This window comes from Balaenoptera physalus (assembly GCF_965194825.1).
Source record: "Balaenoptera physalus genome assembly, chromosome: 14".
Taxonomy (NCBI): Eukaryota; Metazoa; Chordata; class Mammalia; order Artiodactyla; family Balaenopteridae; genus Balaenoptera; species Balaenoptera physalus.
The window spans coordinates 80419282-80433885 of NC_138893.1; the positions used below are offsets into that span (position 1 = coordinate 80419282).

The following is a 14604-nucleotide window of genomic DNA, read 5'->3' on the forward strand; positions in this document are numbered from 1 at the left end:
ATGTATTTGATATAAATATTATAGTTTTACAGAGGCATCTAGATCAATATATGCCACATTTCATCTACCTCTTTGACAAAGTGAGTGCAATGTATTCAGGGAAAGCTGTATAGGATTTTCAATTTACTCTGTATGATTTATTGTGACAGGATAGCTATGGGTTTTTTAAGTTCTTTATACTTGTTCCAGTAAAGATGGATATAGTATCTTTAAAAATAAACAGCCCAGAGCTGTGCATTTTACATTGTCTTCCTAGAGTGAGGCTCAGCTAAAGAGAGATCTGAGACCTCCCTGCCCTCGTGGGACTTGATGCAGTCGGATTTACCTCAGTCCTCACTCTTTAGCTTTTTTTGGTGTGGGGGAGGGGAGTAAACAGGGGACTGAATTAGGAAGCTATTGCAGATGTCTAGAGAAGATAGGATGGCATGGACTAGGGTGGGGGCAGAGAACTGGAACGCCGAGAGAGGATTCAGCAGCATCTGTGGGTGCAGCCCCATCAGTCTGGGTCTCTTAATATTCTAGTGACTGGCCCCGGGTCACACAGGACAACCCCCCACCCCACTCCCCGCCCCAGTCTCCTGATTCCTAGCCCAGGCTCCTTTCAGGGACACCAGCTGCTTCGGTTTAGAAGACATCAAACCGAGGGGGTAGGTCTGCCCATGCTCCAGCATTCACCTTGCACTGATCTCTGGACCTCTGTTTCCATATCAAAATAATGCAGGCACTAGACTAAACATTCACCAAGGGCCGTCCTGAGACTAAGAAAAACATGAGAACCTGGAAGGGAGCCTATCATTGTCACTTTTTCAAAGGCCACTGCCTTTAAGAAACATTACCGGAGTCTTTTTAAAAGTGTGTAGTTATTAGTTCTCACTGAGCTACACTCCATCTCAGTGGATCTCTGGATGCCTCACTTGCTGGAACCTTGGGAAGCTTTGTCTGGGAGACCCCACTCTGTCCTCTTATGCCTCCTGCCATAAGTCAGGTCCCCTAAGTGATCCATTCTGAAAGACACCAGTGGAATTGAGTTCTGAAACTGAAGTTCCAACTCACCTGGGGCATTCTGGCATTCCTGGCCCATCTCCAAGAAGGGAGTAGATAGATTGAGGGTAATGTGCAGGATTTCCTTCTGGAAGTAGAGATGGTTAATAATGGGAGGGGCACACCAATGTGTACTTAGTGAAGATGTACCCATGAAATAAGCAACGGGCAGCTTTCTGGTGAAGCTGATAGAGTTCGTAATAGTCAAGCATTCTTCTTCTTCTGATTAAGTCACACTCAACCCCCTTGATGCCAAGCCTGCTGCATGACACACTAGTGTTACCCACTCCTAATCCAATCCATCCCGTGTTTCTGGCCCTTACCCAAACCAGGCATGCTTGCTTACACTGGATGAGTAACTCCTTCCCACAAAATGCCATTGGCTACTATTTTGGCATTTAAGATGGTTCCTCATGTATCTGAGTTGGATCTTTTAATCCAAGCCATTAAAATTAGTTTATCCCAAGAAAGAGTTGTTCACACGACTTGAGAGAACTTTAAAAACCAGAGAGACCATCACATCAGAAATGGTTAATGATTTAGGTTTGTTGGCCATCTTCACAAACTGAGTGGCCAGGCCCTGTAGACATCCATCATTAAGATTGCTGGTAGTCTAAAGAAGTTCAAGTCCAGAGCCACAGATGGGAAGAGCGTTAGAGCCCTTCATAGCTAACTTTCCTAAATATTCTCTGTTGTCAATGAATCTTTTAGCTTTTTGTTATCTTCTGGACCCTTGGACTGGACATGGCATAAAATGTCTAAAATGGACATTTATATCACCTTGCAGCCCTTTGTCTTGCCAAATCGGGTGGCTTCAGTTAAAAACTTGGTTTAGAGTTTGTTGTCACTCGGCCTTTGCTGTCTTGAGCTTGCTGGCCTGGCTGATGAGACGCAGCTAGAATCTAGTGATACCACAAAGTGGTGATGCTTTAAGTGAGGGCCTCTCTCCTGGCCCATGGAGGACCCTCCAACGTCCCCTCCAGCATGTGTCTGAGAGGACCTTTGGTTGGCCCAGCCCTGTCTGTCGTGAAGGAGCAGAAGCTGAAATACCCAAACCTCTGCTCTCTCCATTTCATCACCTTTGTCTTTGTGAGAGTTAGAGTCTGAGACCTGGATCATATGCTGGGCAAGTCACTTTACCTGCCGTGGGACGTCAGGCACATGACTTAAGGAAACTGAGGTTCAGAGAGGTTACTTGAAAAGATACAGATAGTAGCAACACAGGGTTGTTTGAGGATCAGGTGAGAGAGACTCCAGGAGCCATAGAGCACTTTATATCTGTTACATCCTGATTTACAGATATCACATGAATCCTACCATTTAATCATTCTTAAAATGGCCCAGACTCTATACTAGGCCCTTTACATGTATTATCTATTTAAATAAATCCTCAAGATAACCTCATGAATCAGGTACTAGCTCCAGCCCCTCAGAGACTCTGACATTATAGTTGTAAAATGCAGAATTGGTACCTTGCCCAAGACTATTTGGTTATTTAGTGTCTGAGCTGAGCTCCCACAGGGCTATCAAAGTATGAATCTCACATGGTAGATTTGTAGGTGTCAAGGAACCCGACAGAGAGAATTTTAGATGAAGATCTTTTTGGCATTCCTCAAATCCTGCACCGTGAACAGCCATCACTCTGCTTCCAAGGAGGGCACGCCCTGCTCTCCATCTTAGAGTATTTTCAATTATATTTTCAGTCACTGAAGATGTGAGAAATTCTGCTTCTCTTCTCCCAGCAATAACAGCCTTCTTCAAACTATTGCCCCTGGAATTTTCAAAAGTCCTGAAAATATTTCTGGAAAATAACATTTCCCCTTTCACCGTCCATCCCTTGCACTCCTGCAGGGCCCCTAGCGCTCCCTCAGATATGGGCTGGTGGGAGCAGATCTTCTACTGCAGATGCTGATTCAGAGAGGCAGCGTCTCTCCATCCACCTATTCTAACTGCATTCACACATTTTCAATATGTGGGCTCCTTGATAGCTTCCACTGTATGGAAAACAAAATGGAGGGAGATGATTATTGGCACAAAAGGAGGAAGCCGTAAATCTTCAAATCAGATAGAGGACAGATTGGAACAACATGGGTGCCCCAAGGTTGCCATGCTGGTGTACTTAATAACTCTTCTTGGGCAAAAAGGCAATCTGCTTTCAATCAGTCTCGCTTTTTCTGAGCAAAAATACCAATTATGTTGAAGGAAGATTTTTTTTTTTTCTTCCTTTTTGATAGAGACTGCTCTCCACCTCAGAAATCATGCTGTAGCTTAAAGATATATATTTTCAATTGTCTGGAATGGTATTGGACAGCTAGCACCAAATTAGAAAAGTCAATCCTTTTTTTCTCCCCTCTCTTGCCAACTTTTGTCTACTTCTTAAGAGAGGTGAAAGCTAATTAAAGGCTTAAGGGATAATATTGATTGCATTGGAATATATTTTATATGTACCCAGCACATTTTCAACTAAGAGAACCCTGTCTCTTTCTAAGGCTGAATAAATCAGCTGGCTGAATCTTTGATTCCAGGGTAAGAGGGTGGACGCATCTCCTTCCCCTCTGCTTCCCACACATCTGTCCTGGAGATGAATGAGCTCAGAAGAGGAAAAGGGAATGCTGGCAGATGCTCATTCAGTTCTTTGCGTACAGGATAGGCAGGATGAATGTTCTGGCATTTCCCTGGACCTATCATTGATTTGAGTCTAGCTCTGAATGATACCCAGTCTTATGCTGGTATAGAACGTTGAGCTTTGCAATGCCTGGTGCAGGAGGCTGGATGGGTAGTAATAACCTCTCAGCTCCCTCTTCAGTTGAATGGGGATAAGTAGCTTGCCCAGAATCACACACATCCTTGGTGGCAGAGCAGGGAATGAAACCTGGCTTACTTTCGGGAAGAGTTCCAATCACATATCTGTCCCGCAGAGGTGCCCATACATTGGATTCATGCTGGTCTTGTTCTCAGTGACGGAAGTTTGTAAGCAGAAAGCATTAGAATCGCCCCCAAACAGCCCCACTGTCATTTGTGGAGAGGTCAGATATCGGGAGGGAGATACTGTATCTCAACCACTTTCTGAACATACTTGGCAAGTTCAAAATCAGAAGTCTTATTCAGAACGTGCATATTCACTTGCAGCCTGTCTTGTCCATGTAAATGCACGTTCGCCACAAGAAACAGTTTAAGATATGACCTGATGAAAATGTATATAGTCCAGTTGTTCAACTTAACGTCGTGTATTCTGACCTACTGTGCGTTTCAGAAGGGAGTTAGTCATACGGGTTTGGGGGCATAAAATTTGGATCAGTGGCCAAGGGACCTCCCTTCACCTAGCAGGTACTGGCTTGAGAACAAAGTGATTATATGAAAACGTCTCTGCTGAGGGAGCCCGTTGACATTCCACTCCCCACCCCCTCCAAGGGCCTCCACTTGCCCGATCGCTAAGTGCAGCACCGTAACGATAACACTCCATAATGGTGATATTATTAACTGCATCGTGCATATTATTGATTTACTCTTTGTTCTGCATCATTATCCTTTCACCAATGAGTTTACTGCATTATTCTCACATACTTAGTCAAGCACCAAATGACACCGAAAAGGGCAGGCTCTTGTAATGGCATCTAATGGAACATCGCATAAGCAATCATCGCCGCCTTCTCTTAGGAGCCGCCTCCAGCCAATGAGCTTTTCTGCCTTATTGGAATGTGCACAGAGCAATTATGAAGTGCAAGGGGCCTGGCCATTCTAAATTTCCCCACAAAATTACCGTGCTTCATGTTCACCACCTGCCCATGCCTCAGAGCCCAGCCAGGGAGTCAGCCTCTGTCACTGCCAGCCTGAGGGGCACAGGGATCTGGGCTGAGCCTTTTGCTACAGTCTCTTTACTAGAAGCCAGCAGGTTTTATCTCCGCGGTCAGTCACGGGGCTAACTCTTGCACCAAAGAGCTTCCTCCTGGCTAAGCATCATAGGTAACAAGTGTAAGTGGCCATAGTATAGCCCAGTGTCAAAGTCAGATTGGTCCAGGGGCCCAAAGATGTTGGGCAGACTGTTCTTCCTTCCAGGAGCCCTGGAAGATGGGCTCATCTCCTCAGGGGGAGTTACCATCTCCAGAAACAGAAGTCCAAACCACCCCGAAACAAAGGCAGACAATTCCATCTTCATCATCCCTTCCTAGCTTTTCTCCCCATCCTGAGGTAAATTCCTTTGTTTCTCATGGAAATCCCAGGCACCCTAAGGAAGCAGCTGTCTGGGGATGCACAGCCTGCCTGCGGCAGGATCTCAGATTCCATAGGTGTCCCATCCCCATTTAGCCCTGAGTAATGCTCACTTACTGTAAAGTGTTACATGCCCCCGTTGTCGGAGGAGTTATGGCGGAAAAGTGCAAAATTTCCTTTTTACTGCTTACGGCCAGCAGAGCCCATAATGTGTCAAGCCGCACATTAGCAACCCTGATAAAAGTCCGCTTTCTTACACACAAAATCATCATTTCAACAAGATTTGTTATCTCATTACCTGATAAGCTCTATGTCATAAACCAAGACTCATTCGGTAAATCTCCCAGGAGGACGCTTTGTGGGCAGAAAGGGAGAGATATGAATCTGCAAGGGACTTGATAATGCAGCGTTTAAGCGCAAGCATAATGTCACTTATTGTTAAATGCGTAAAACCACTTGGCCGAACGGCTGGGCTTTTAATAGGATTTTGTGCAGCATCAGGTGAGAAGCCATATGCTTTTCTGTCAAGGAGTCTCTGAGCACCTTCCAGCCCCGCTGCTTTGCCTCACTGCCCTCTGGGGAGGGGAGCTGGGCTTTACTGAGCCTCCTTGGGGGAGACGAATGCTTCCCTGCAGCTGCGCGCTTCCTCTGTCCGGCCGCGGGTGGGTGCCGGGGCGTCGCTGGGCTGGCCTCATCTAACTGGCCTCTCCCATCCAGGCACATTGTGGTCTGTGGACACATCACGCTGGAGAGCGTTTCCAACTTCCTGAAGGACTTTCTGCACAAGGACCGGGATGATGTCAACGTGGAGATTGTCTTTCTTCACAAGTAAGAGGCCCCTGCTGTTTCTAGACCCTCCACCCAACCGGGCACCTCGAGGGGGACTCCTCAAGTGTCTGTAGGAGGGGTGATGTGAGGGCGGCACTCGGGGGGCAGGGCAGAGGTGAATCAGCCACGATCCCTGCTGGGCTCATTGAAGAGGACCTTCTGGGACCGATGGAAAGGAAGCAACGCACTCGTTCAGCGAATAAGAGCAGTATCTGTCTCTGTGGAAGCGATTCTGGCAAATAACGGTGGGGTTCATTATGGGTCAAACACGTCATTACTGTCCCCTCAGCTGTCTGGATCTATGCGATCCAGGTGTGTCCACGGTGTCTGGTGTGGATGATTAGCTGTATGGTGTAGATTCTTTATGAGTGCAGGACTGACATAGTGACCAAGCAAGACAGAGACATAAGAGGAAGCAGGGCACAGGGTAATAGCAACAGTAACAACAACAACTGTCGTTCCTAGGAACCTTCAGTGTAGGACACAGTGCTGGTCACCACAGCCTCTCCTGAAATCAACAGAGGGAGTAAGAGTACATGCTTGACTCACAGTACAATCTGAATCCTGACTCAACCAAGTACTGAACAAGTTAACCTTCCTGGGCCTCAGTTTCCACATCCATAAGATGGGGCGATCACAATGGTTTCTTGGGCTCTTTTGAGAATGAAGTAATCCATTCCAAGTATACAGAGCAGAATCAGGCACACAGTAAGTGCTCAATAAATGTTAGCTGTTATCATGAGAGAGAAAATACATTAGGCTGCCCAATGTACTTAGGAGGTAGGTCTTATCAAGTTTGTTTTACAGGTGAGGAAAGCAAGTTCCTTGCCTGATCCCCTTTTAGGTAAAAGGTAGTCCACCACAGGGATGGAGAGTTGGGGGATACAGGCATGTTGACGTGGGTGGCACCCTCTTCTTCTTTTATGGAGATGGGGCTATCATGGGGGCCAGTCTTAGCCCCATGTTGCCAAAGGACAAAGCTCACATGTTGGTGTTGGCTCCACGTGGGGTTGACCACCCAGGACTCAGTCCTGCTCTGAGATCCCACTGAGGTTGACTTTCCTATAGCTATCCGGTGCACCTCCTTCCTTTCGGCATTTGTGAATATGAAACTGACCATGTTTCAGCACCAGCATTTTTCTTCTTAGCACTGACTTATCCAAGTTCTGAAAAGACCAGCCAGGCCGTGGGCGCAGGAGCAGCAGAACCCACAGATCCAATTAACTGCTTAGCCACCGATGGGCAGCTGTGGGACCCATCCTCTGCTGAGCATCTGGGAGGTTCAAGACAAGTACAGTGTATAGGTTCTGCCCTCATCCTCGTTGGGCATTTCAAGATGAGCCCATGGGCAACAACTGGGGCACAACATGGATCCTCTAGTAACGGACTGATGTCGGTTTAATCAAGTGGCAGAATCACACGGGGCATCTGTATCGGGGAGAGATCACCACTCCCTGTATTTCCAGGGCAGGCAGGCTTCCTGAAGGAGGACTGACTTGTCACGGATCTGGAAGACTGGTTGGGTTTGCACAGGCAGCTGCTTTTCTCTCACCCACTGCTTTAGTCCGAATCAACAAGCCGGCTGTTACTGCTTCAATTGCTAGGATTCGCCTTTGTGTCCCCAGCATCTATCAGTGTCAGCCTTGTCGTCCATGGCCCAGTTAATTAACCTCTCAAAGCTTTGGGTTAATAACATACCTTCCTGTAGAGTTGTTTTGAGGTTTAAATGAGTTAATCCTTGTCAAGTGCTTAGGATGGTGCCTGCCACATTGTAAATGCTCAAGAACATTAGCGGTTATTATCATTACTGAGTACTACATAAGTGGTAGGCAAGGGTTGATTACCTCAGTCCTTGGCACCTAGTAGGTTCTAAGTGTCATCTCCCAGTGCCTAGCACAGTACCTAACAGAGAGTAGGTATTTTTCATCTCTGCAGAAATAATAAATGAATGAACAGGTCAACCAATGTTTTAATCCTTGCCCTGCAACGGGAAAGATGGCTGTGTAGCTCAGCACCAAGAATGATGAATAGTGTACACATGCTGAATCAAGAACGATACTGAGAGTGGATTAGCTCTGTGTATGGCTGCTCAGAGGTGACGTTTTTTTGATCCAGGCCCTGGGGAGTGAAAAGTCCATGAGGTGGAGAAGCAGGGCAAAGGCTTTTGATGGAAGCAACAGCAGGAGGCTCTGCCCGGAAGACTTTTGGCTAAGCCCTGATGTCACAGCCTCAGTTTCTCCATTCATAAAATAAGGATTCTATTCATCATGAAGTTGAAGACATTTTGCCCCATAGGCCGCAGACTCTGTAATGGTTATGAACCTGTTCATTTTAACGTCGTACTGGTTTTGGTTTTCAGTTGGGCTGGGGTTTTACTTCTCTTGTGTGTGAGCCTCTTATTTATGGCCAGAAAGGGGGCTGCTTTGAAGGTGAAAACCTTTTTCCCATGTCCCTCTCTGTGGAAATTGGAGGGAAGGGAGGTCATGGAGACCGAATACCTGAGTCTGTTATATTAATGGTTGTTTTTTCTCTCCCTGCCCAGCATTTCCCCTAACCTGGAGCTTGAAGCTCTGTTCAAACGACATTTTACTCAGGTGGAATTTTACCAGGGTTCAGTCCTCAATCCACACGATCTTGCGAGAGTCAAGGTAAGAAGGAAGAAGTGACTTCTGCTTTTACTCCGTCTGGGGGGTGTGACTCTGTGGTGAAGGGACATGCGTCCCAGGGTGGCCAAGAGTCACCTCCATACCCCTAATGAGATAAATCAGATACTACCGATCTTGGTATCACCCTTGCACTGGTCCCAGGACTTTGTTCTGCTGGCACATGGTGGACCACCTGTAAGCATTCCACACGTGGACTTGTTGTACATAACATGCTAGACATCACTGGTTGCCTCAATATCAGCACTGCTAAAGGAAGTAGACCTGTTGTATGGACTCAGTATATAACATAACAATCAAGTAATTCCCATTTTGAATACTTAAATTGGACTCAGTGTAGCTCTGAAATCTGTTACTTACATCAGGAAGGCACATTAAGGATACACTATAAAATAAAGTGTACCCAAGCCATAACACATTTTGAGCTTCTTTTTTTCCTCACCAAGGACTAAAGGTGCAAAACTAAACACTCAGGTATCTGATAGCACTTGGTAATGAGCTAATCTTTCTTTCTAGAACCTACTAAGTTAGAATCTCCTTATAAAGCACACCTAAGGCTTATAAGGGAAAGGGATACAGCAAAATGGCATCTGCTCCTTTACTCATTTCACATAGAGTTTGTAAGCACGTTCAGTATTTGCACGCCAGTGGAGATAGATTAATATTTTGAATCTACTGACATCTAAATGCTTACTGTGGTCACCACATCATGCAGTAAATAATGTAATTGCCAAACATGAATAAGCCAAAAGGATTTGGGTAAATTCTTTGCTTTATGAAAGAAAGAAAACTAGAGACAATTTGTGACATACCATGGAGGAAACCGTGGCCTCCCACCAAATGCAAGAATGGTCTGTTATAAGTACAGCATCCCAAGTAGGACAGACCTGAGCCAGAATGGGAATTCTTACGCTTACAGAGTCCCGTTAATCTTAATATTATCCAGACCTGATCCAAGTTATGTCTAATGTGGAATCTTATGGGAACTTGGGGAAAATAGTTATTGTCTGTGGACCTGATTTAGATGCAAGCAATTCTTTGCACCACTCCTCATCCCCTCAAAGGAATAAGTCTCTGTTAGCACATGTTTAGATAAGTCAGTAGGTTGTATTTCGAGGTCATCTGTAACACATCATTTCATGCACGTAGATTTGTTTCCTTTTGAATATCTGAATGCTAATTGAATACTAAACAGTACTGAGCTGTTATCTGAGTTAGGGCTCTCATTTCCTCTTATTCCACGGTGAAGATGTGAAAAAAAGGTTAGGTGAAGGACTTTGGAGTCTAAATTTCTGAATCCCCAATGACTCAGTTCACTCGGTAGCCTGAGAGAAGAGGTTTAGCCCACCTAACGCCATTTCCTGACTGGAAAAGTTAGGATGATGGTGCAGATGGTGGGGAAAGGAGGTGGAGAGGGGACCGAAAGGCTTAATTAATTGTTATCTCAAGAAATCCAGAAGGCTTACATGTAAAAGGCTATGCAGAATGAGAAGTGTAGTTACCAAGGTACACACTGTCCCCTCCAGCAGCAACAAGATGAAATGTTTATACCATAACAAGAACTTGCAACCTACACTTTTGACAAAAACTATAATCTCTCAGAATTACTGTTTTTTTTTCTTTCCTTGCAAAGCACCAGGTTCCCCCAGAGCTGTCGACAGAGAGAGACTGCAACCAAGCATGGCTATTTATATGTTTGTGTTCTGTGATTTTCCTTTTGGTGTCTCAGATAGAGTCAGCAGATGCGTGCCTAATCCTTGCCAATAAGTACTGCGCAGACCCCGATGCTGAAGATGCCTCCAACATCATGAGGTAACCGTGGGGAGGCGGGAAGGCTCTGGACTGGGTGCTCTGTGGCCACTCGCTATCCTGTTGGGTCCCCTGCAGAGCACTGTCTCTGTGGGACCTTCTTTCCTCATTAGCCACCCTACAACTAGCCATCTGCATAGGCCTAGGGCAGGGTGGGAAACTAAGGCTTTGGTGGGTGCAGAGGGCAATGACACAAGGCCTCATTAACTGAAAGCTCATCCTTAAAAGATAGGAGCTCTGGGGCTCACAACCAGTCCTGGGGTGGAGGACTAGCAAAGGAAAGATAGATTTCATTGGGAGTAGGCCTGAGCTAAGGTACCATGTTCCCTGAGGGGGAGTGGGCCTGAGAGATCTGAACTGTAAACAATTTTGTTCCCGGGAGACAGTTTGGAATAGCTGGAGATGTTCCTGGTTGTCATAGTTACGGGACAGTGCTGCTCATGTCTGGTGGGTAGAGGCCGGGGTTACTGCTCAACATCCTACAGTACACAGGACTGCCCCCCACAGCAGAGAATTAGCCGGCCCCAAGTGTCAATAGTGCCAAGGTTGAGGAGCCCCAGGTTAGAGCTTTCCAAGTGTGTCTATAGCACACATAGATGAGTATCTCCCACAAAGAGGGGTTTGTTAACCAATCAGCTTGTTTCAACCAGTTTCCCCAAATGAAATAGTTTTTTGTTTTTGTTTTAATTATTGTATTTATTTATTTTTGACTGCATTGGGTCTTCATTGCTGCGCGCGGGCTTTCTCTAGTTGCGGCGAGCAGAGGCTACTCTTCATTGTGGCGCGTGGGCTTCTCATTGCGGTGACTTCTCTTGTTGGGGAGCACGGGCTCTAGGCGCGTGGGCTTCAGTAGTCGTGGCACGCGGGCTCAGTAGTTGTGGCTCGCGGGCTCTAGAGCACAGGCTCAGTAGTTGTGGCGCACAGGCTCAGTTGCTCCGCGGCATGTGGGATCTTCCCGGACCAGGGCTCGAACCCGTGTCCCCTGCCTTGGCAGGCGGATTCCCAACCACTGTGCCACCAGGGAAGTACCCTGAAATAGTTTTCTTCACTGAATGCCTCCTCAGTGCTTTGAATACTAATATGAATTTCTAAGATAATGTTCTGTAGAGAGTTTCTCAAACCTATTTGACTACAGACCCCCTCCCCCTACTTTTTTTTTTTTAACAGAACATCTCCTGGCAGGGCTGGGGGAGGTGGGGGTCACTCTTTGGCAAACACTGCCCAGTGCCTTTCTCATAAACACGCAGGGCCCATCTAAGGCCATTCTCTGGCCAACTCCTGCTCCTTATTTTTTTCTCATTTCAGAAGAAAACTGTTCCATTTTTGTTCTTTCCATAGACCCATGTTCCAGACATCTTGGGACTATGAAATGACTAGAAAGTTAAGATATTCTGCTCCACATAGTTAAAACCCTTTTGGATTCTTGTCTCCTGCAGCATAAATTGCAGGAGGAGGGGGTAATAAAGAGAACCTTCTGGAGAGGAGATGAACCAAGAGAAAACATTTCACTCCCACTAGATTCCCAGGAACTCTTGACTAATTGTGAACAGCCATCCTTTGGGTCTAGACCAAGACTCCCCTCTCCCTACAGCTTGGTTTACTGTGTCCTGGGGATTTACCTGAGACGGAGGGTAGGGAAGTTGCCTTTGCACCATTACGATGCTCGCATCTCCTTTGCTTTGCTTTTCCTCAGTGGCCCCAGGTGACACGAGCTTTCCCGTCAGTGAGGGGACAGAATTCCTCTGAAGCACAACCTCCGCTCAGCATCTGGTCCTTGCGTCTGGCAAGCGGCATCTGGCACAGTGTTGTCTTTCTCCTCACTTTTCTCCAGCAGTATGCTTAGTGCAGTCATCTTAAGAGAGTTGATGCATGAACTCTTGTAAGCACTGGGCTTGCCAGGCTGCAGGGAGATGGTGGAATGGGGACCTGCTTCCACACCTGAGCCTGTCCCCTAACTAGTCACAGCCCCAGCTTAGGGTGCATCAGCTGGCCCTTTCCTTGAACTAGGATTTGGATCCTTCACGTTTTTTTGTGTCATTTGAAGGGACAAAAATGTAGGTTTTCGGGAACATTATTTTCAAGATTTCAAATGGAAAACCAAAAGAAGATGAAGCTTAATGTTTTACCCCACAGAGAAATTTAGGGCTGGCACTGCCTTTTTTTTTTTTAAAGTGAATAATTGAAATGATAATAGCTTTGAAGTGGGCATTTCTCTTCATCACAGTATTTTACTTCAGCCCTGACTACAATAGGGTTAATATGAAGACATACACAGGGTACCTGGGTGATTGGCATGATGCCAAGGCATAAAAATGACTGAAAAAGGTAGTAGCGGAAATGTGATTCAGCCACTCATTAACGGAATCAGAACTAAGGCCCAGGGAGCAAAAGGAAATGGGAAGCTCAGGGTTAAAAGAAAGGGATCTGTCTTTCCCTTATTTGTATAATCCTCCTTTCCCCTTAGTTTAATGAGACCAATCTGCCCGTTTTGAAATTAAAATGTCAAAGATCCATTTGAAATGAGCTAATGCAGAAAACTGGCTGATGCTGTGAACTGAATTCCGAGGGCTGACAGAGGCTCAAAGTCCTTGAATTATAAGCATGGGCCAACACAACACTTTTTCAAAAATAAAATGAAATCCTTCAAGTGCAAAAGCCCAAATGGGTGAATTTGTGCAGGGAGAGGCTTCAGCGCGATCCATTGCCTAAATTTGCAAGTGGTAGCTTTTCAGACAAAGCTGCCCCCCGGCTGCCTCCTCTCCACCTTTGCATGAAAAGGGATGAGGCATAGGGCATTTCCTGGTGCGAAGTTTGTGGGGTGGTCATGATCAATGCACTCGCATTTCCGATTAGGCTTAGGAGGTGGGCCTTTCTGTGGAATCGCAGTCTTTAGCCTTCCTTGTCACAGAAGGAAATGTACAATGTCATCTCTGACAGAGTGGGTAATGACAAAAACCATAACTTGCACGTGGAGAGAGCTTTTAATGATTTCAAAGCATTTTCACATCTGGTTTTTCATGTGCAGCTCATACCAAGCCTGTGAAATACATAAAGCAGGTACCGTTGCCCCCAGTGTCCAGATGAGGAAACAGTCGCAGAGAGTCCAGGGATTTCCTGAAGGTCGCTCAGTTTGTTAGTGTAACAGCTGGGACTGGAATGCAGGTGTTTCTGTTCCTCTGCTCCGGGCCCCTCCCTTTGCAGCACAGCGCGTGTTGTGGGGAGCGGGAGGGAGGGTTGGAGTAGTAGGGGCTGGCAGTAGTTAATACTAAGTGGGAACTGAGAGCAGTTTGGGGGAGTTTTCCACCAGCCCATGACCTCCCCAAGGCCTTGACGCTTATCTGTAACCAGCATCAAAGTCATTGTTTAGATGCTGTGAGCTATCACAGGCTGAGTCATGGACTCCATCCTAAGAGCCCTGCTCAGAAATCATTTTTGTGACAGTGGCCATGTGTGCGTGACAATTAGAATCATTTGTCAGGCTGCTTGTATGATTTGTCACGTTGTCTCATGTTGTTAACTTGGAGAATTGGCCTCAGAGCAAATTGTTTCTGGGCTCCTCCCTAGGGTATGTGAGATGGCAAACCTCTGTTGGCCCCATGAGTTGAGCTTGTTTTATTTAGATGCCTATGTGGGCAATAAGCCCCTGACCCCTGCTCCAGAACCCCCATGCCCGGTACACACATGCCAACACCAGGACACCATGGGGACCTCTCTCTTCTTTTATGCCTAGGACATGGTCTGTGGCCTTTTTGTGATTTCCTTTTCACACGACCACAGGGTATGGCAGTGGAAACACAGTGTAACTTGGCCCAGTGGCTGCAACCCCTCTGAAGGTCCGGGCTGCTGGCCCTACGTTCACTCCATTTGGATGTAATCAAATTAATCTTCCCACCAGACTCCAAGGGTGAGGCACACCCTGGGCTCAGCTTTTGTTCTTTTCTTTTTCAGAGTCATCTCCATAAAGAACTACCACCCGAAGATAAGAATAATCACTCAGATGCTGCAGTATCATAACAAGGTAGGGCAGTGAGAGCCTGTCCCAGGCTCAGAGATG

The 14604-nt window shown here is 46.4% G+C and overlaps 1 protein-coding gene across 12 annotated transcripts in view; it reads left to right on the top strand.

Annotated features, from left to right (window-relative positions):
• The window catches only part of KCNMA1 (potassium calcium-activated channel subfamily M alpha 1), a 751400-nt gene that overhangs the window by 530861 nt on the left and 205935 nt on the right, over positions 1 to 14604 (top strand). For all 12 annotated transcript variants that reach the window (XR_014253611.1, XM_082425676.1, XM_082425678.1 and 9 more), the window contains exons 10-13: positions 5968 to 6078; positions 8621 to 8726; positions 10471 to 10553; positions 14499 to 14568. Coding sequence is in view for 11 of the 12 variants with exons in the window: in XM_082425676.1 (XP_082281802.1) it covers positions 5968 to 6078; positions 8621 to 8726; positions 10471 to 10553; positions 14499 to 14568 (370 nt within the window). In the remaining variant the exon portion in view is untranslated. The remainder of the gene's footprint in view (positions 1 to 5967; positions 6079 to 8620; positions 8727 to 10470; positions 10554 to 14498; positions 14569 to 14604) is intronic.